The following is a 21,266-nucleotide window of genomic DNA, read 5'->3' as shown; positions in this document are numbered from 1 at the left end:
CTGTATCCGTACTGACAAATAAATTGCAGAAACAGAACAAGAAGCATCTCTGCTTTGTTCACGGCTATAGTCCCAGTATTCTGCCAGGTGTCTCTCATGTAACAGATGATCAATTACCATTTCTAAAATAAATGAATCAATCTTGCATAATTAAATTTGGGCCAATATTTTTAAAGTGCTTTCTAAATAAATACTCCAATTACCTACTCTTAGTAAGAACTTATAATTCAATTAAAATAATTTTATATTTAAGATAAAGTGAAAGTCGCTCAGTTGTATCTGACTCTTTCTGATCCCATGGACTGTAGCCTGCCAGGCTCCTCTGTCCATGGAATTCCCCAGGTGAGAATATTGGAGTGGGTGACTGTTCCCTTCTCCAGGGGATCTTCCCAATCCAGGAATCGAACTCAGGTCTCCCACATTGCAGACAGATTCTTTATCGTCTGAGACATCAGGGAAGCCCAAGAATACTGCAGTGGGTAGCCTATACCTCCCAGGAATTGAACCATGGTCTCCTGCATTGCAGGCTGATTCTTTACCAGCTGAGCCACCAGGGAAGCCCATATTGAAGATTTCACTCAGTTAAGCAGTCCTGCAAAGTCCTTGTTGAAGACTTCAGGTGGGTTTCTGTTGAGAAACCCACCTAAATCTTACACTACTAAGTGACTACAGAGAAGTTTTATGGAAGATGTGCTCTATAACGTAATATATTCTGAAGGTTTTCAGAATATATCAAAAAATTTTGATGACTTAAAACTGGTCTGATCTGCAAATTAAATAACTGATATGATTGCAAATAAAATAACTAAAACTATAATTTTAAAGGTATTTTCAAAATAAAGCCTCAAAAGAAATTGGGTATCTTCCATCATCATGTGAATTTTTTTGCAATGTGACAGACTGCAAATGAGAAATGAATTTTAATAATTACCTAATTTAAAACTTATTCAATAGCTTTTAAAATGAAGCGGTATTCCTTTCTCCACTTTCTCTACTTTGACACAAAGCCGTTTCAACGTTTTCAAAATGTTATCAGTTTCAAAGTTGTGACTGGCCCTTTATCAATTTCATCTAATAGAGAATTTAATTTTACTTCTTTATCCAAATATCTCTTTCAGAATTTTCCACAGGTTATTGTGATCCGCACAGTCAAAGGTTTTGGCATAGTCAATAAAGCAGAAATAAATGTTTTTCTGGAACTCTCTTGCTTTTTCCATGATCCAGCGAATGTTGGCAACTTGATCTCTGGTTCCTCTGCCTTTTCTAAAACCAGCTTGAGCATCTGGAAGTTCACGGTTCATGTATTGCTGAAGCCTGGTTTGGAGAATTTTGAGCATTACTTTACTAGCATGTGAGATGAGTGCAACTGTGCAGTAGTTTGAGCATTCTTTGGCATTGCCTTTCTTTGGGATTGGAATGAAAACTGACCTTTTCCAGTCCTGTGGCCACTGCTGAGTTTTCCAAATTTGCTGGCATATGGAGTGCAGCACTTTCACAGCATCATCTTTCAGGATTTAAAATAGCTCAACTGGAATTCCATCACTTCCACTACCTTTGTTTGTAGTGATGCTCCCTAAGGCCCACTTGACTTCACATTCCAAGATGTCTGGCTCTAGGTGAGTGATCACACCATAGTGATTATCTGGGTCGTGAAGATCTCTTTTGTACAGTTCTGTGTATTCATGCCACCTCTTCTTAATATCTTCTGCTTCTGGTAGGTCCATATCATTTCTGTCCTTTATTGAGTCCATCTTTGCATGAAATATTTCCTTGCTATCTCTAATTTTCTTGAAGAGATCCCTAGTCTTTCCCATTCTATTGTTTTCCTCTATTTCTTTGCACTGATCGCTGAGGAAGGCTTTCTTATCTCTCCTTGCTATTCTTTGGAACTCTGCATTCAAATGGGTATATCTTTCCTTTTCTCCTTTGCTTTTTGCTTCTCTTGTTTTCACAGCTATTTGCAAGGCCTCCTCAGACAGCCATTTAGCTTTTTTGCATTTCTTTTCCTTGGGAATGGTCTTGATCCCTATCTCCTGTACAATGTCACAAACCTCTGTCCATAGTTCATCAGACCACCTGACCTGCCTCTTGAGAAATCTGGATGTAGGTCAGGAAGCAACAGTTAGAACTGGACATGGAACAACAGACTGGTTCCAAATAGGAAAAGGAGTACGTCAAGGCTGTATATTGTCAGCCTGCTTATTTAACTTACATGCAGAGTACATCATGAGAAACGCTGGGCTGGAAGAGGCACAGGCTGGTATCAAGACTGCCGAGAGAAATATCAATAACTTCAAATATGCAGATGACACCACCCTTATGGCAGAAAGTGAAGAGGAACTAAAAAGCCTCTTGATGAAAGTGAAAGAGGAGAGTGAAAAAGTTAGCTTAAAGCTCAACATTCAGAAAACGAAGATCATGGCATCTGGTCCCATCACTTCATGGGAAATAAATGGGGATGGGAAAACAGTGGAAACAGTGGCTGACTTTATTTTTTGGGGCTCCAAAATCATTGCAGATGGTGACTGCAGCCATGAAATTAGAAGATGCTTACTCCTTGGAAGAAAAGTTATGAGCAACCTAGATAGCATATTAATAAGCAGAGACATTACTTTGTCAACAAAGGTCCGTCTAGTCAAGGCTATGGTTTTCTAGTAGTCATGTATGGATGTGAGAGTTGCACTATAAAGAAAGCTGAGCGCTGAAGAATTGATGCTTTTGAACTGTGGTGTTGGAGAAGACTCTTGAGAGTCTCTTGGGACTGCAAGGAGATCCAACCAGTCCATCCTTAAGGAAATCAGTCCTGGGTGTTTGGAAGGACTGATGTTGAAGATGAAACTCCAATACTTTGGCCACCTGATGCGAAGAGCTGACTCATTTGAAAAGACCCTGATGTTGGGAAAGATTGAAGGCGGGAGGAGAAGGGGACGACAGAGGATGAGATGGTTGGATGGCATTACCAACTCAATGGACATGAGTTTGGGTAAACTCCGGGAGTTGGTGATGGACAGGGAGGCCTGGCATTCTGTGATTCATGGGTCGCAAAGAGTTGGACACGACTGAGCAACTGAACTGAACTGATCTAAATATCTGTGAAAATATTGGTCCTTATGATTTTTTTTATTTTAGTAAGACTAAAATTTCAGAATGATAATATTAAACAGGTCAATCTAGAAGACAAAAATACCCATGTAACTCTAAATACACTCTTACTTTTTCAGTTTTCATTACACACTAAAATTTATCCTCTGAAAATTTAACATTATTTCTAATGGCTTACTTAATGGACATACCGGAAGCTATGAATGCCCTGAAGTTCCTGCTGTAGAACCTCTTGTGTTGTTGCTATTAAATCCAATGCTCCAACAAATTCAGAAGTAGATAACAACACCTGTACTGTAGGCTGAGTCTGGTGTACAGTGGCCATTAACTTCAGTTTATTGTATACTTTAACACAATTATTTCTGGTAAGTGCCAGTCTTAAAATGTGTAGTGATCCTTCACACATTACTTTATCAATCTGTGCAATTTTATCTCGAAGTATTTTTACAGCCTGGGAAGTTTTCTTGAGGTAGTCCTGCAATTCATGTTGAGAGGTCATTGCATGAAAAAATGCTTCTGAACGTAGAGAGATCTGGTGAGCAATGTTTACTTCCACAATATCCAGATAATGGCTCAGCTTAAGAGGGAAAAAAAAAAGTAGAACTATAAGTATATTTTAACTATCCAAATGTTTTCTGAAAATGATACAATATTTCTACATGTATTTTAAATCCCATTGTATGAACCATTAGATTATATGATGCTTGATACTAGGCACACAAAATAGAAAGATGATGAAAGGTAGAGCCCAAAGATTAATAAATGTAAGACAAAATCATAGTAGGTGATTTACCTTCTTCCTCTGCTCCTGTTACTACTGCTCTCCAAATACAAACTACTTTCTAGAAAGTAAAAGTATCCCACAGTCACCTCAGAGTATAACCTAGTTTCAGAAGTTCTAAGATCTGAAAGAGAGAAGACTGATTTCCTTAACCTCTACATATCATCGCTATCACCAATATCAAGTCATTTATCTAACTGAAAGATAATTATAGGTTATTATTTATTGACTTCTTCCTTCTATGTATTAGGCTCTGTTATTTTATATATGTATATATATATATATAATTATTTCAACAATCTTAGAATATAGGTTTTATTATTATTTCCTTTTACAAATGAAGATACTAAGGCTCAGAAACATTAAATTACTTGAATAAAGTCATATAATTAGTAAGCAGAAAAACTGAAATTTGAGTTCAGGTCTGTCTAACTCAGAAACTGAAGTTCTTTCTACTGCACCATGCTGCCTCAAAACACTACAGAATTCATGAAAGACAGATTGGTGATCAAGTCACCAATTATAGAATGTACCAGAATTCATCTGGATCTTTTTTTTCCAGGGCTGTTTATTTTATATTTCAGCAATTATTATTTTATCAATTTGTAAAATCCAGGTTATTTCCAATGTGCTTTCCTCTTAAATGGTTGATAGATGCCTGAAACAATTAATTCATATATATTTTATCGGTAACACTATCAAAATTAATTCCTAGAGTAACATATATTAAAAATGCTTTCTAATTTCAAATATGGACTCCTAAAACTTGAGTTGTCTTTTCTTCCTTCAAAACTGCATATGTCTTTTATTGGCTACATTATCTTTCTATTTGTCTCTCATTTTTTTACTTTTAGAGTCTTCAACCCATAGCTCAAACTTTAAGAATTATCTCTGAACATCTCAGAAGAATTCAGTGTTAAAGGGTTAATGGGCTTTCTACATTTAGGACTCATAAAATTAGGAGATTATTTGGTCACCAAGCTTGTTTCCTTAAAACTATGCAGGATGATGCATATCTTCAATAAGGCTCCTTCAATAATCTATTCATAAATAGGTTACAAACAAGACATTCTTTCATAGTTTACATCTCTTGCATTTATACTATTTTGCTGTTGTTCTTTTTATCTTCAATGACTGCTCATTTATTTACCTAAAAAGCTAAGGAGATGAAAGTACTTAGTTACATCACAAGCTAAAGTAACTCGATTTTCAGAAAATGGAGAACGAGTAACTCCTTTAGGACAGTGCTACTCGGAATGCAGTCCGCATGCTCCTGCCAGTTTGTGAACTGTTCAAGAGGTCCATGACGAAATGAGGAACTTTGCTAGAATTTTTCATAGAAAGACTTTCTTAATGAAGGAAACAGTACAATGATTTACATTCTAAACCAAACTTGTCCATCTCATCGCAGAACACAACTTTGAATAGCAGCACTTCAATAAGATATAAATTTCTCTAATCCTTGCTAGCATCCCCTCTTTAAAGCTAGCAAGATAAAACAATTGTCATCAATCATATAGTGAGTTTGAATCTTGTCTTGGAATCCTGTTTTCCATTCCTTTTCTAAGAATAGAGCAGAGTAAGAAGGAAACAAAATGGAACAGTAACAAAGCTGATTTTGCAACTTAGCAAAAAAAACAAATCCATTAGTCACTCTACCATTTAGCATGAGAAAAGTATTTCATTTGAGTTTCAAAGATTTTTGCAATTTATCAATATTCCATTGATATATTCTTTTCAAAGACATAATATTTTCATAATTAATTTCCTATTAAAAATTCTATAAAGGGAACAATTTTTTAAAGTATTCATAAAAATATTTGTATAGATTGATGAAATTTTTATTGGCTTCTGTTATTTTTCTCTTTTAAGGTATACAAGGGGATATACTTGGAATATAAAAAAGCAGTCTGGGAGTGAGCCTATGTCCATAAATCTACCCTTTGCCTAAGATTTATGAATTTATTTTTACTCAAGGAAAAACTTCATAAATGAAAATGTTGCCCCCCCAAAAAAAGGGAACTCGTTTTCAACTATGAGGAAGGCATACTCATAATTCTTTCCTCACATTTCTTCTCCTTTCCTAAGTCGCCCTTTCTTCAGTTGAAGAGGACTAGACCCAACTTATTGAATACCCCACATGAGACAAGCTTTCAAACTGCCAAAAGCTGTCATTAGACTACAACAGAATGTTTCATCTCAGTTTAGGAACCACAGTCAGTTTCAGGAATGTTCTAAACTGAGTGCTAGGAAAGAACAGAGATCAAAGGTCTTTATTTCCTATTCCAGTTTTAAAAGAGTCTTGATATGTGAGCTCTGTTTAAAGTTTTACATTTTAAATGACTTTCAGGTGTTGACTTCTGAAATATAGAACATTACAAAATTTTGAAAAACTGCAGACATGCAAAAGGCTAGGCTTTGCAAAGCTTTGCAAAGCTAAATGAACACTGTAATTTTTAACTATGATATTTTTGCTTCAAAATAATCATCATTACTATGTGTAAAGGAGGAAAAATAGTTTCTTAGGAAAAGTTCATTTTCTGTGATTTAAATCATAAAGAATATAAAATTAGCCAATATATTGTTTGGAATAAATTGAAAACAATTAATTACATTATCTACTACATCCTTTCATCTGAATTTCTGTCAACTGCTGATGTGGATAAGAAGCACTCAAACAATAAGCTTTTCCTTTTCAACAGCACAACTGGTATCGCATTGAAACAAAATACTGTTACTTTATCAGTTAAGATTTAAAGGTTTCAAATTATCAGTAACAATAAGGATGAAATTAAAGAAATTAGTGCCTACTAAATAACTATGAACACACACAAATATTGGGTTGGCCAAAATGTTCATTCAGGTTTTTCTGTATGATATCACAAAAAATCTGAATGAATTTTTTGGCTAACCCAATTGTATTATTTAATTAAAATAGTTTTCTACATGGAAAAAATAAAAGTTACCTTTTCTTGTAGCAACTTTGAGGAAGCTGCATCACGATTTCCTTTTCCACCAGCAGTATTAAAATGAGACCATGGTAAAACTGAATTAAAAGTTGAGGAATCGTCCAAGGCAAAATCTGGCTTCATAAAAATCTAATAAAAAAAAGGATTTCCCTCAATTAGATAAACATTTTCTTTACATCTAATATCCCCTTCATTAAAATAATTAACTTGAATCTCAGACATATACAGAATAAGGAAGTGATAACAAGCTATGTATACAAAAATCTATCTCTGGATTACAGCAAATGGCTATTTACTGATATCCTTCCCTAATCCATGCTCTATACTACTGTCAGACATACCATTAAAACACAACTGTAACTATTATCATCAACTTCTCTTTTTAAACTTCTCAGTGAATTCCCATGACTGACAGACCAAACTCTCTTAGAAAGTTCATTTATTTAAGTTTATTTATTTAACCCCATCTCTAAACACAAGTGGCTTCCCTTGCAGCTCAGGTGGTAAAGAATCCACCTGCAATGTGGGAGACCTGGGTTTGATCCCTGGGTCGGGAAGATCCCCTGGAGAAAGGAAAGGCTACCCACTCCAGTATTCTGGCCTAGAGAACTCCATGGACTATATAGTCCATGGGGTCGCAAAGAGTCAGGACACAACTCAGTGACTTTTACTTTCACTTTTCTAAACACAAGTATACTTATTTATCTCATACTTCATAAATATTATTTATTTAATATGTACATCTCCCCATAGAGACCATATGTTCCTATAAGACTCGATTTACAGACTATTCATCTTTGTATTCCAGCACACAGAATAAGGCTTGAAACATGTTTTAATCAATTAACATATTAATTTCTATATTATATTTTACTATATTCACTGATTCATATGACCCATATCTAAAATTAGTATGAATATGATTAGGAAAAGATTGAAGGCAGGAGAAGAAGAAAACAGAAGATGAGATGGTTGGATGGCATCACCAACTCAATGGACATGAGTCTGAGCAAGCTCCAGGAGTTGGTGATGGACAGGGAAGCCTGGCGTGCTGCAGTCATCATGGGGTCACAAAGAGTCAGACATGACTGAGCAACTGAACTGAACTAAATGATTGGGAAATCTAACTAGGAACTAGGGACATGAGTATATTTTCTAATCCCTCTAGTATAACTAAAAGGATTGATTAATTCAATATATGTTTATGATTATGATTTATTCTTATGCTAGGCACTAAGGTGGAAACAAAGCTAAATTATTACAGAGATCCTAATCTCAAGGATCTTTCACCACAGAGATGTGATAAAACATATACATAAATATTTTATAGGTAAAAGAGTAACAAATGTCTTAAAAGGGACAGTAGGGATCTAGATAAAATGCTATCAGAGTTTGGCAAAGGGTCCAATGATCTTCACTTGGGGGGAAATGTATTCATACAAGTTGCCATTTAAGCAAGAAACTATACAAGATAAGATGTGGAGATATAAAAGTCTTTCAGGCTAAAGGAACAGTGCAAATAAAGCATGGAGCCAGCAAAAAGTTTGAAGTAAAAAATGTGTAACAAAGAAAAAATAAAAAATGTCTAAGATTAGTAGGCAAAAGAGTATGACTATGATGGAAATGAATAATTAAGGGCCTTATATGACAGAGTTTTAATTTTGTTTTGTAGAAATCAAAGAACTTTAAACATGACTGCCCTTTCCAGTTTCTTTCATCTTTCTGTCTCTTCTTACCCTAAAAAGCAGTTATCATAGACCTCTGAGAATCTGATGAATGCAATGGACTCTTACCCCAGAAAACAAAAACACACTCATCTATTACACTCCTCTACACAAATTTTCATGCAAAGAAGATATCTCTAATAATTTGGCGGGGTAATAAGATCAATGGGGGCTTCCCAGGAGGCTCAGTGGTAAAGAATCAGCCTGCCAGTGAAGGAGATGCAGGAGATGCGGGTTCAGTCTCTGGGTTGGAAGATCCCCTGGAGGAGGAAATGGCAACCTGCCTCAGTATTCTTGCCTGAAAAATCCCACAGACAGAGGAGCCTGGCAGGCTACAGTCCATGGGGCTGCAAAGAGTCAGAGACAACTTAGCAACTGAGGATGCAATAAGATCAAAAATTTTTTTTAAGAGATTTAAACATAGTTGTAGGTTTTGGTGATAAAGAAGAGACTGATAATGCAAAAGAGAGCAAATAAAAGTGATGCAACAAAGTCCCAGAAAAATCAAAGTGGTCAAAGCATCAGAAAACAGCCCAGGGAAAGTTTCTTTCAAGACAAAATTTAAGATCAAATATTAAAAAGCTGTATTTCATTTTTCAGGCTTTGTTACCTTAGGTACTTGCTCCAGATCTGTCCTGGATTTATCTATTTTTAAAAAGAAAAGGAAAAATATGATTTTTTAAAACTTGTTTTCACTTTATTTCCATAAAACATATTTGACAGATTCAACACTATACTAGGTCACAACTAAATAAGCACTTAAGTTTCTTTCTTCAATAAATAAATACCTCCTTATGTCTGCTGCTGCTAGTAGTAGGCAAAGTGCTGAATAAGACCTGTTTCAAGTAATTTTTATTAATTGTATAGTAGCAATAAAACAACTAAATACATTTCAAATCTTTTTAAAATGGACACAGAAAGCTTGGTACTATCTTACAGAAATACTATTTTTATTGTTCAAAATATCCACCATCCCATCCAGAATTTCTTCGATCAGTTTTTTTAATACCATATTAGTTTTCTTCTTGGACTTCTTAATTTGTATCACCTACAAGCTTCTTGAAAATGAACCTCTTTTATCTTCATCTCGCCAATTAGATCTCAAGACAAGGCACCCTCCTTTCCAAACTCAGCGTTCTGTACTTGGACTCCATCCTCTCCTGCCTCTTCTCTGAGTTCACTTCATTAACTACCCTGCCTCTCCATACTTTTAACCTTTTAGAAGCCCTTTCCTCTTGGCATACAAACATGCTCAGTTCTTTTCCATTAAAAGAAAAAAAGGTGATGATGAAGAAAGATAAAACCCAGGGCCTAGTGTAGATTAAGGCAAAGGCGAATCTCAGGTGCAAAATTTCAGGAAGCACTCACTCTCAGGATTATGCAAATATCTCTCTTGCCTCATCTAATCCTGGCCTTGCAAAAACATCCTTCTACCACAACTACTAGTAGAAACAAACTAGAGATTCTGTTCCCTCTAATCAAAACTCTACATCTCAGATCTTCAAGTCACATTCATACTGGCAGTCTCCACTTCTTACTTTTATACTTGCTCCTTTAGCACACAGTATTGACGTTTCTGTAACCACTACTTCAGTCTAAATGTTCTCCCTAAGATCTCCCAAATTGCCAAATCCACAGAGAGCCAACTTGCTCTATCCCTGAAGAATTCTGACACTGTGGACTAATCATTCACATTTCTTTGAAATTCTAGCTACCTTTTATTTCTAAGGTGGAACTCTCTCTTGGTTGACTCTCCTACTCTCAGACCACTACTTTTTAGTCTCCAAGTACCTCATTTTCTACGGCCATTTAAATGTGACAGCTTTCTAGTGTTCTATCATTAGTTCTTTTCTCCTTACTACTCACACCTTCCTAGGTGATCCCACCTAGGTCCTTGGATTCAACTACCATGCTATTGGCCAGCATGTGGTCTATGATAACATCTATTATACTTGGTATCTCCAGCCTAAATCTCTTTCCTGAGCTTCGGGTTAAACACCAGACTTCTCCTTCTCTGCAAAACCTCAATTAAACCACCCTCCATCTCCTCCAGAATTCCTCCTTTTCCAATATTACCTCTCTCACCAAACTGTACCTCTCACCTGGCCGGGTGTCCAAGTAAAAAATCTGTGAATCATCCTTTAACCATCTTGCTCCATTACTAATGAATGACTGACAACCAAAACTTGTGTCTCCATTTCTGAGGCATATCTTAAAGATCTAATTTCTTCTCCATCTTCATTATAACTGCTATTAGGGACACATGATTCCTCAGTTGTATTATGGCAATAGCCTTCAACTGTATTCTTGCCTCCAGTTTTATCATCTATAAATTTACTATCCACAACTGTTTTTACAGTGAAATGAATAATCATAACTCTAAGCATGTCTGATTTAAAATATTTTGGAGCTCTACACTACTTTTAGAAAAGAAAAATTCCTTAGCATGATATACAAGGCTCTTCATGATCTGACTCCTACCTACTTTTTCAGCTCATTTCTGGTTCCCAGTAGAGCCAGCATACTAAGTTCTTACAGGTCTAGAACATGATAATTTCCCTTTGACTCTATGACTTTGCATAAACTGTTTCCTTTCCTGGAATGCCTTTTTCCACATAAAAATTTCTTGATAGTTTAAAACACAGACAATCCTCATTAACCAGGAGTTTTCATAAACCTAAGTTAGGAACTCTTTACAATATTACCAAGCTGAACTTATTGCTCAATATACAGTGCTGCAGTTGGTTTGTTTAACTTTGTTCAGGAGACCATCAGCTTAGTAAGGATAGGACTATTTCTTATTCATGTATTTTTAGGCAACAAGCAAAGTACAAAGTACCTAAATATTAACTATTTGTTGAACTGAAGGATAATACTACCATCAGATCCATGATTTTTCTTTTTAACAGTTTTACAAAAGATTATGATTGTAGGCTATAGAAATTTTGCTAGAAATAAAAATTAGTTATTACAGTTAACAAGGTCCCCTAATTAAGATTCTGTTCATTAATATTTATGCTATGCTACAAACAGCAAATATTCTTACCATGAGTATGTAAGAGAGTTCTGTCAAAGGTATCTTTAGGGGGACAAATATTCTTGCATCTCTCATGAATCTTCTCTCTCTATTAAAAAGACAAATAAATATTATCAATGCTATGTGGCAATATGAGTATTCAAAGCATTAAAATATTTAACAACAGAATATCAGAATATACCAAATAAGTTCTAAAATTTTCTAATATGAAATCACTAGCCTCTTGAACTTAAATACAAGTAACAAGTATGCTTAATAAACCAAATATCACTTGGATGTATGAATGTCTATACACTTACCCATTTTATACAGTTACAGCAAAATCTCCATAAATTTGGAATGAAGTGGAAAAGTCAATTTAAAAAACCCTTATTTTTATAACAAAAATCAATGGGAGGACTTCCCTGGTGGTCCAATGGTTAAGAATCTGCCTTCTAACATAGGGGACATGGGTTCAATCTCTGTGGAGGAACTAAGATCCCATATGCCTTGGAGCACCTAAGCATGTGAGCTGCAACTACTGAAACCCCCGCACTCTGGCACCCACCCACAACTAAAGAGAAGCTCAAGCCTGCGTGCCTCCCTGAAGCGTCCATGTACTACTAAGGAAGATCCCAAATGCCGCAATGAAGACCCCAACACAGCCAAATTTTTTTTAACAACTTTTTTAAAATAAGGTAGAAAAATTTTAAACCTATATACCCAAAATAGAAAGACAGATTATTAGTTAATACCTCCTCTGAGTCCAAAAAAAAAAGTCAGAAAGAAACCCCACTCTGATTTCAGATTAGATGACCACTAACTATACTGCTATCTTTTCAAATACCATACATAGGACATATGGGAAAGCGCAATGTGGTAAGGAAAAATAATGCTGGGTTAGTAATATTCAGAATCCTGATGGCAGTATTCTAGAACTATCTTCCAAAGGGGCTGTACCATTTTACATTCCTATGTACGATGAATAAGAGTTCCTATTAGTCACATCCTTGCCAGCTTTTGGTCTTGACAGCTTTTTGGATTTTCATCATTCTAAAAGACATGTAGTGGCACCTCATTTTAATTTGCAGTTCCCGACTGACATATGATATTGGACAACTTTTCATATGCTTACTGCTGCTGCTGCTGCTGCTGCTGCTGCGTCACTTCAGTCGTGTCCAACTCTGTGCGACCCCAGAGACAGCAGCCCACCAGGCTCCCCCGTCCCCGGGATTCTCAATGCAAGAACACTGGAGTGGGTTGCCATTTCCTTCTCCAATGCATGAAAGTGAAAAGTGAAAGTGAAGTCGCTTAGTCATGTCTGACTCTCAGTGACCCCATGGACTGCAGCCTACCAGGCTCCTCCATCCATGGGATTTTCCAGGCAAGAGTACTGGAGTGGGGTGCCATTGCCTTCTCCGTCATATGCTTACTAGCCAACTGCATCTCTTCTTTGATGAAATGCCTGTTCAGATCCCTTGCCTATTTCTTCTGTGGTGAAATAACATAAAATTTACCATTTAAAACCACTAGTGGAGGTAGCCAAGATGGTGAAGCAGAATCTGAACTCACCTCCTCCCACAGACATACCACAATTACAATTATTTACAGAGTAACTATCAATGAGAACCTGAAGAATATCAGAAAAGATTTTTCACAATTAAAGACATAGAAAGGAAACCACAACAACATAGGTAGGAGAGGTAAAAGTATGACCTATACCTGTAGGTCAGGGACCCACAAATGGGAGAAATATCACAATCACACAGGTCCTCCCCAAGGAGCAAGGGATCTGTGCCCCACTTCAGGTTCCCCAGTCCAGGGTCCTACACAGGGAAGACGAGCCTCCAGAATGTGTGACTTTAAAAACTAGAGGATCTTATGTTCAGGAGAGCTGGAGAGCTACAGGAAACAGAGACTCTGCTCTGAAAGGCTGTGCACAAAATCTCATTTGCTCTGAGACCTAGCCATAGACAGCTATCTGAAAGGAGCTTGCTCGAAACTCACTGGATAAACTTGGAAGAAGCAGGAGGCAACTGGGATGCCTCCAGGGAATGGAGATAATGGGAGCAGACATTTTGGGAGCATGCTGTACTGCAATGACACCAGTGCTGGTAAGCACCATTTTGGAACCCTCCCTCTAGTCTATTAGCACGGGGAACCCAGCCCTGAGCCCACCCCAGGCTGAGCAGACAGCCACATGGGGACTCAGCCCCACCCCTCCAGTAGGCCCACAGCTACTGCCTGAGTCACAATCTCACAGGGGCCATGTGAAGAAGACATACAAATGGTCAACAGACACACGAAAAGATGTTCACCATCAATAATCATCAGGGAAAAGCAAATTAAAACCACAGTGAGATACTACCTCACACCTATCAGAATACATCAAAAAAGAAACATTTCACTTTTGACCTATTACTTCAAGATTAGATATTACCTGAGAGATTTCCTGTTGATATACTGTAAAATGTTCCTTGCTGATCTGTGGGAGGTAGAATGAAGGTATGACTTCAGTGTCCACAAAGTCCAATCCCCATGTTTTTGTGAAGAAGTCAGATTCTCTTTTTGCTAATCTAGGATCATTTAATGCTGCTGGGAGATTTACTTTGGAATGATATATAGTCCATCTATGTTGATCTGTAACTAGAGATGGGGCAACACAAAAACTATTTGAATCACCTGCAAAAAGTAAACAAGAGAACTTTGTAAAGTAAGTTTTAGGTTTGAAAGTACATTCTAGAAAAAAAGATGTTTAGATTACACAAAGCAGCTAAACTCTCCCTTCTATAACAACTGTCTTAACCTTCAGCTTTCAATATCAACTGCCAAAGGGGAGGAAAAATATGTACAAGATAAAGGATATACAAAATTTGAGGGTTATAATTGAACAGTGGGGTGAAAAACGTCTTTCATTAATCTCTTTCCTTAATGTACAATTAAGGAAATTAATCTTTTTTCAAAATAAAAACTTTTTTTTCAACATCAAAACTCTTCTACCTTCTAATGTATATTTTCTATTCTTTATTAGAATTTTTATTTTTATTAGAATTTTTCCTGATTTTTTCATGGTAGGCATATTTTTCTATTGTTTTATGGCAGACCTGGTTCCAATATCCTTTTTTTCAGCTTATAATTAGATAACTGAAATGCTGCTGTAACATCAACCATAGAGGAAAGAAAAACATGCAGTTGGTTCTCATTATTCGGTTTGTTCTATAGTCACTAGAACATGTAATAAGCAAATAATGAACCTTTGCTCCCATGGGAAATACACGGTTCAGTTCAGTTCAGTTCAGTCACTCAGTCGTCTCTGACTCCTTGTGACGCCATGGACTGCAGCACGTCAGGCCTCCCTGTCCATCACCAACTCGCAGAGTCTACTCAAACTCATGTTCATTCAGTCAGTGATGCCATCCAACCATCTCATCCTCTGTCGACCCTTCTCCTCTTGCCTTCAATCTTTCCCAGCATCAGGGTCTGTTCAAATGAGTCAGCTCTTCACATCAGGTGGCCAAAGTATTGGAGTTTCAGCTTCAGCATCAGTCCTTCCAATGAATATTCAGGACTGATTTTCTTTAGGATGGATGGGTTATATCTCCTTGCAGTTCAAGGGACTCACAAGAGTCTTCTCCAGCACCACAGTTCAAAAGCATCAATTCTTTGGCACTCCGCTTTCTTTATAGTTCAACTCTCACATCCATACATGACCACTGGAAAAACCATAGCCTTGACTAGATGGACCTTTGTTGGCAAAGTAATATCTCTGCTTTTGAATATGCTGTCTGGGTAGGTCATAACTTTTCTTCCAAGGAGTAAGTGTCTTTTAATTTCATGGCTGCAGTCACAATCTGCAATGATTTTGGAGCCCCCCAAAATGAAGTCAGCCACTGTTTCCACTGTTTCCCCATCTATTTGCCATGAACCATGAAATTCCAGATGTTCAAGCTGGTTTTAGAAAAGGCAGAGGAACAAGCGATCAAATTGCCAACATCTGCTGGATCATTGAAAAAGCAAGAGAGTTCCAGAAAATCATCTATTTCTGCTTTATTGACTATGCCAAAGCCTTTGACTGTGTGGATCACAATAAACTGGAAAATTCTGAAAGAGATGGGAATATCATACCACCAGACCTGCCTCTTGAGAAACCTATATGTAAGTCAGGAAGCAACAGTTAGAACTGGACATGGAACAACAGACTGGTTCCAAATAGGAAAAGGAGTACGTCAAGGCTGTATTTGTCATCCTGCTTATTTAATTTATATGCAGAGTATATCATGAGAAACGCTGGGCTGGAAGAAACACAAGCTGGAATCAAGACTGCCGGGAGAAATATCAATAACCTCAGATATACAGATGACACCACCCTTATGACAGAAAGTGAAGAGGAACTAAAAAGCCTCTTGATGAAAGTGAAAGAGCAGAGTGAAAAAGTTGGCTTAAAGCTCAACATTCAGAAAACGAAGATCATGGCATCTGGTCCCATCACTTCATGGCAAATACATGGAGAAACAGTGGAAACAGTGTCAGACTTTATTTTGGGGGGCTCCAAAATCACTGCAGATGGTGGTTGCAGCCATGAAATTAAAAGACGCTTACTCCTTGGAAGAAAAGTTATGAGCAACCTAGATAGCATATTCAAAAGCAGAGATATTACTTTGCCAAAAAAGGTCCATCTAGTCAAGGCTATGGTTTTTCCAGTGGTCATGTATGAATGTGAGAGTTGGACTGTGAAGAAAGCTGAGCACCAAAAAATTGATGCTTTTGAACTGTGATGCTGGAGAAGACTCTTGAGAGTCCTTTGGACTGCAAGGACATCCAACCAGTCCATCCTAAAGGAGATCAGTCCTGGGTGTTCACTGGAAGGACTGATGCTGAGGCTGAAACTCCAGTACTTTGGCCACCTCATGAGAAGAGTTGACTCATTGGAAAAGACCCTGATGCTGGGAGGGACTGGGGGCAGGAGGAGAAGGGGACGACAGAGGATGAGATGGCTGGATGGCATCACCGACTTGATGGACATGAGTTTGGGTGAACTCCAGGAGTTGGTGATGGACAGGGAGGCCTGGCGTGGTGCGATTCATGGAGTCGCAAAGAGTCGGACATGACTGAGCGACTGACCTGAACTGAATGAACTGAACTGATGGGACCAGATGCCATGATCTTTGTGTTCTGAATGTTGAGCTTTAAGGCAACTTTTTCACTCTTCTCTTTCGCTTTCATCAAGAGGCTCTTTTGTTCTTCACTTTTCCACAAAGGTTATGCATAATACTGAGTTATGCTCCTATAAATCTCCAGAACTTTCATCATCCAATCAACATATAATCTTATTTTGTATGTGTTTCTGTTTAAAGACACCTTATTTAATAAATATTGTTCAGTCTTTAACACTGTACTCTTGGCTAATACCACTGTAACTCATACCTGAATAAAGCTTACACAACATATTTCCCTCATGTAGCCCTCCTGTGCTTAGAGACACTAGAAAGCACTTCACTGCTATGTTTAGAAACCATTTTGAACAGCAAAATCATGAGCAAAAATACAAAAAAGTGTGGCACTAAACAGACCACAAAAGGGACCTGTATTTACAGCTTAAAAGCTGAAAGAAGAAGGCAGAGTGCTGCTTTGCTCAATTTCAGGTGAGAATGTGTATATCAGGCAATTCAAATTTTTCATTCCTTTGTGCGTGTCTGCAAATGACCATGAAAGTGCCACAAATAGTGATTTGAGGGTGATAACTAAGTGTTAGGAATTAGGTAAATTTGCAAATGTAGACTGCAAATAATGAGGATTGACTGTACTATGTTTAACTGAAGAGCTTTCGATCTATACCCTCATCTTCAATTTTTTTTTTTTCGATTTCTCTAAGTGAATTCTTTTATGGAAATGTACAAAAAGAACTATATTCCAATTTCCCAATCAATTTATTTCCAAATTATATGTCATCCTAGTTTTCACATTAACTCTTTTAAGTATATGGAATCTAACTATTCTAATCTAACTATCTAACTATCACAAATTCACAATAAAATTCCTTTAAAAAAAAGCATTACCTGTGGGTTCCTTGGGACACACATCTGGCAGTGACTGCACAGGTCGAATGTGTTTTGTCGGGTCTACCTCTTTTTTAAAGAAAATATCACTGCTGCTTCCTTGAGGCACTGGTGAAGAACTGTGGCTTGAAGCCATTGCATAAATCACCACTCAACTGAAAATGAGCAAAAAACAATAATCAAGACACAATACAAGTCATAATTTACCTAAAAGTATTATTATGCATGTCATAAATTTTCTTTCAAAAACAGACTATTTAAAATCCATCAAGGTGTAAGCACATAATTTGAATACTATTAATTATGGGAGTCATTCATTATATTTAGTTTGCTATGAAAGTTATTGGTCCTTGTTTAAAAAGCATTCTCCTCAAAGTGCAATATCCTTAGCCTTTTATCCAAAGTGAAACTAGATACCAAAACTGTAACCCAATATATATTAAAATTGAAAACAGTCCATTCATTCAACAAGTATATAATTCAGCATTACAGTAAAATGGGTAAATGCATGGAATTTTGAAATCTGACTAAGCTCATATCCCAGCTTCACTTACCAGCAATATAACCTTGAGGAAATTTATTTAACCTTTGTATGCTTTACTTCATCTGTAAAAATAGAGATGAAAAGGATTCATCTCATAAACATTTTGTAAGAATTAAAGGAACAGATGTATGTAAAGCACTTAAAACAATGCCTGCCTCAAAGTTAGTGTTCACAAATGTCAGTTATCATTATGATTACAATTACTATGTGACAGTCACTATATTAAATGTTTATAAAAGAAGTGTCATTCTTCAAGGTACTCACAATTATATTAGGTAATCAAAATAATCAAATCTCTAAACAAAACAGAAGTTAATCTATGTCTACACTTTTTAACAAGTACAGAAAGAATTTGTGGGCAAGACTACATAATAAATGCTACAATGTCAGGTAAGACTTTACAAACGAAGCAATACATAACCTGGATAATGAAGAATATGTATTATTTTATTATTGTACAGTAGAAACTCTTACATTGCTGATCATATCAACCAAACACTAGGCATTCAATAAATATTTTTAATGAAGGAATAAATAAATGAACATAAACAGAAGCCTTTATTTGAAAAGGCACTTAAGAGATCACCTTGTCTAAGTTCCCCAGTACTAGAGATAAGTATAGCAAGGCCCAGAAGGACTAGGTAGTTTACAAAGATACATGTAGTTTAACAAGTTTTTTGCAAAGTCAATTTAGGAAATGCAGTGAATAGAAAAATAAGAGTAAGACATAAGAAGCAAAGATATAAGAGTAAGACTGGTGACAAAAAAGTTATCCACTCTAACTCCTCTGTAGTTTGATAGTAAGTTTAAAATTACATATCCCAGAGTTCCCAGGATACCTGTTTCAGTCCTGCTAACACAAAGGAAACACATTCAATTATATTATTCACTGAGACTAGTAGAAACAAGCTGCTAAGAAAAGAACAGAGATAAATAATTTCCTCAAAATTCCTGAACAGAAAGCAAAAACAGCATGAACAAAAGTTGAGAGACATGAAATAATCATAAGACTGTATGGAAACTGACTTGGCTAGAGAGAAATGTTTGCTGACAAAAATGCTACCAAAAGTACTGACAAGTAAACCATATTTGCACACACACACAAAGACAGTATGCCCAGACTACAGGAGCCATTAGAAGTTTAGGGGGAAAAGAATACGATGATGAACATATCTGGGAAAATTAATCAGGGTCTTGATTTGAAAGGTACCACTGGCCCATTGCATTTATACCCTTTTACAAGGAGATCCAACCAGTCCATCCTAAAGGAGATAAGTCCTGGGTGTTCACTGGAAGGACTGATGCTGAAGCTGAAACTCCAATACTTTGGCTACCTGATGCGAAGAACTGACTCATTAAAAAGACTCTAATGCTGGGAAAGATTGAAGGCAGGAGGAAAGGGGATGACAGAGGATGAGATGGTTGGATGGCATCACTGAGGCGATGGACATGAGTTTGAGTAGGTTCTGGGAATTGGTGATGGACAGGGAAGCCTGGTGTGCTACAGTCCATGGGGTCGCAAAGAGTCAGACACGACTGAGTGACTGAACTGAACTAAACATTAAGTATACAATTACTTCTGTATAAAAGCATTTGTATGTTTAAGAGAAAAAGAAATATCTAAAAGATAGGAAACAGTGATAACACAGAATCCTGTACATTAAGTGTTTGGTAAAGACAATTGTAAATGTAACATTAAGTCTGTTTAACATTTTTGTTACTTTCAACAGATAAAATGGCTAAAAGACACATGTTCTGACACTTAAAGATGTAGGCTACAAATATATGGAAAATGTATTTATGTCAAACACCCATTGCTTGATGTCAGATAAATTAAACACTGATTCCAACAACAGCACATTAATATTTCAATGTATTCTATTTACCATCACGTTGTTTTTACAGTGAGAATAAAGTCTAATTGCCATCTTAGGAATCTAGAAATACTTGGGAAAATGAGGACTTAAAAAAAAAATTTCTAGACTCCTATAAGTTACTTCTCACTCCTGGGTGGAGAAATAAAGATATCTCATTTACTCCTTAAAGTTTCTGAATTGGTTAACATATACAAGTTTCTGGGGTTTTTTCCCCTACATCCTTCCTAATTCCTATGAAAAGAGGGACAATCTCTAGCTATAAAGAGATTATGTAAAATTAGAGTACTACCTACATGACTGAGCCCCAATTTCTAACCATCTCTCAAATCCTCTCACCACCCTGTTTTTATTAAGACACAGTAAGAACCAAACTTTGTATTAATAATCACTTAACAAGTATGATACAGACATTTAATAAGTATAATCATTGGTAATAAAACACACTGGATTTATTCAAAAAGCATGGATGTATAAACAAAAACAGTAAACCTACATGGCCTCTAAACCATACAATTTCAGGAGAATAATCTTTCAAAGAAATAATCTTTCACTGAAAGGTTAAAGAACAGAAATGATGAGGTATCATAGTAAGAAAGTTTTACTGTAAGCAAAGAACAGTTTATTCAGAAAAAAAAACACACACACACACACAAACAAAAACCACAGAATACAGGAAAAAGGAAAGCTCTCAGCACTAAACGCAGGCAACTCCTGATTTCTGTTAATAACACTTGCACTTGTAACTGCCACCTAGATGCCAACTGGGCACCTAACCAGTGGTCACCAACAATGAGAATCTATAAAGAGATCTACTATTCTTCACATGGTAGTCTTCTCATAACTACATCAATACTATATCCAAATATCTTCTATTGAAGCCTTCTTTGATTTCTTACACTTAGTCACTGTTTATGTATTTCTATTTTGTACCAATAATGCTGAAATTTTGGTTTTCATATAGATCATTCCTGTAAGACTGTGAACTTCTTGATGTTTCCATTTCCCTGTGTATTCTACACGCCTAATACAGTTCCTATCACATAGGCAGTATATAATATTCTACAGAAGAACGAAATGGGTGTTATGTAGGACAGATCAGAAGAGAGAAACATTAGACAATTATCAATAATCCTTGAGTGAACAGATAAAAGCATAGGTCTGGGCTGATAAAGGAACAAACAGACTCATTCATTTCAA

General features: G+C 36.5%; 1 protein-coding gene across 7 annotated transcripts in view; it reads right to left on the bottom strand.

The window, feature by feature from the left end:
- VPS54 (VPS54 subunit of GARP complex) overlaps positions 1 to 21,266 on the bottom strand; it is a 103,459-nt gene that overhangs the window by 54,322 nt on the left and 27,871 nt on the right. For 4 of the 7 annotated variants that reach the window (XM_069583038.1, XM_069583035.1, XM_069583042.1 and 1 more), the window contains 6 exons: positions 17,649 to 17,803; positions 14,033 to 14,274; positions 11,623 to 11,701; positions 9,187 to 9,221; positions 6,850 to 6,981; positions 3,294 to 3,679 (listed from right to left, as the gene is read on the bottom strand). In XM_069583038.1, coding sequence (XP_069439139.1) covers positions 3,294 to 3,679; positions 6,850 to 6,981; positions 9,187 to 9,221; positions 11,623 to 11,701; positions 14,033 to 14,274; positions 17,649 to 17,784 — 1,010 coding nt within the window. In that variant the 5' untranslated portion in view covers positions 17,785 to 17,803. The remainder of the gene's footprint in view (positions 1 to 3,293; positions 3,680 to 6,849; positions 6,982 to 9,186; positions 9,222 to 11,622; positions 11,702 to 14,032; positions 14,275 to 17,648; positions 17,804 to 21,266) is intronic. The other 3 variants (XM_069583041.1, XM_069583039.1, XM_069583040.1) reach the window with 1 other exon arrangement.

This window comes from Ovis canadensis, chromosome 3, assembly GCF_042477335.2.
Source record: "Ovis canadensis isolate MfBH-ARS-UI-01 breed Bighorn chromosome 3, ARS-UI_OviCan_v2, whole genome shotgun sequence".
NCBI lineage: Eukaryota > Metazoa > Chordata > Mammalia > Artiodactyla > Bovidae > Ovis > Ovis canadensis.
This window is presented reverse-complemented; position numbering and strand designations above follow the sequence as displayed.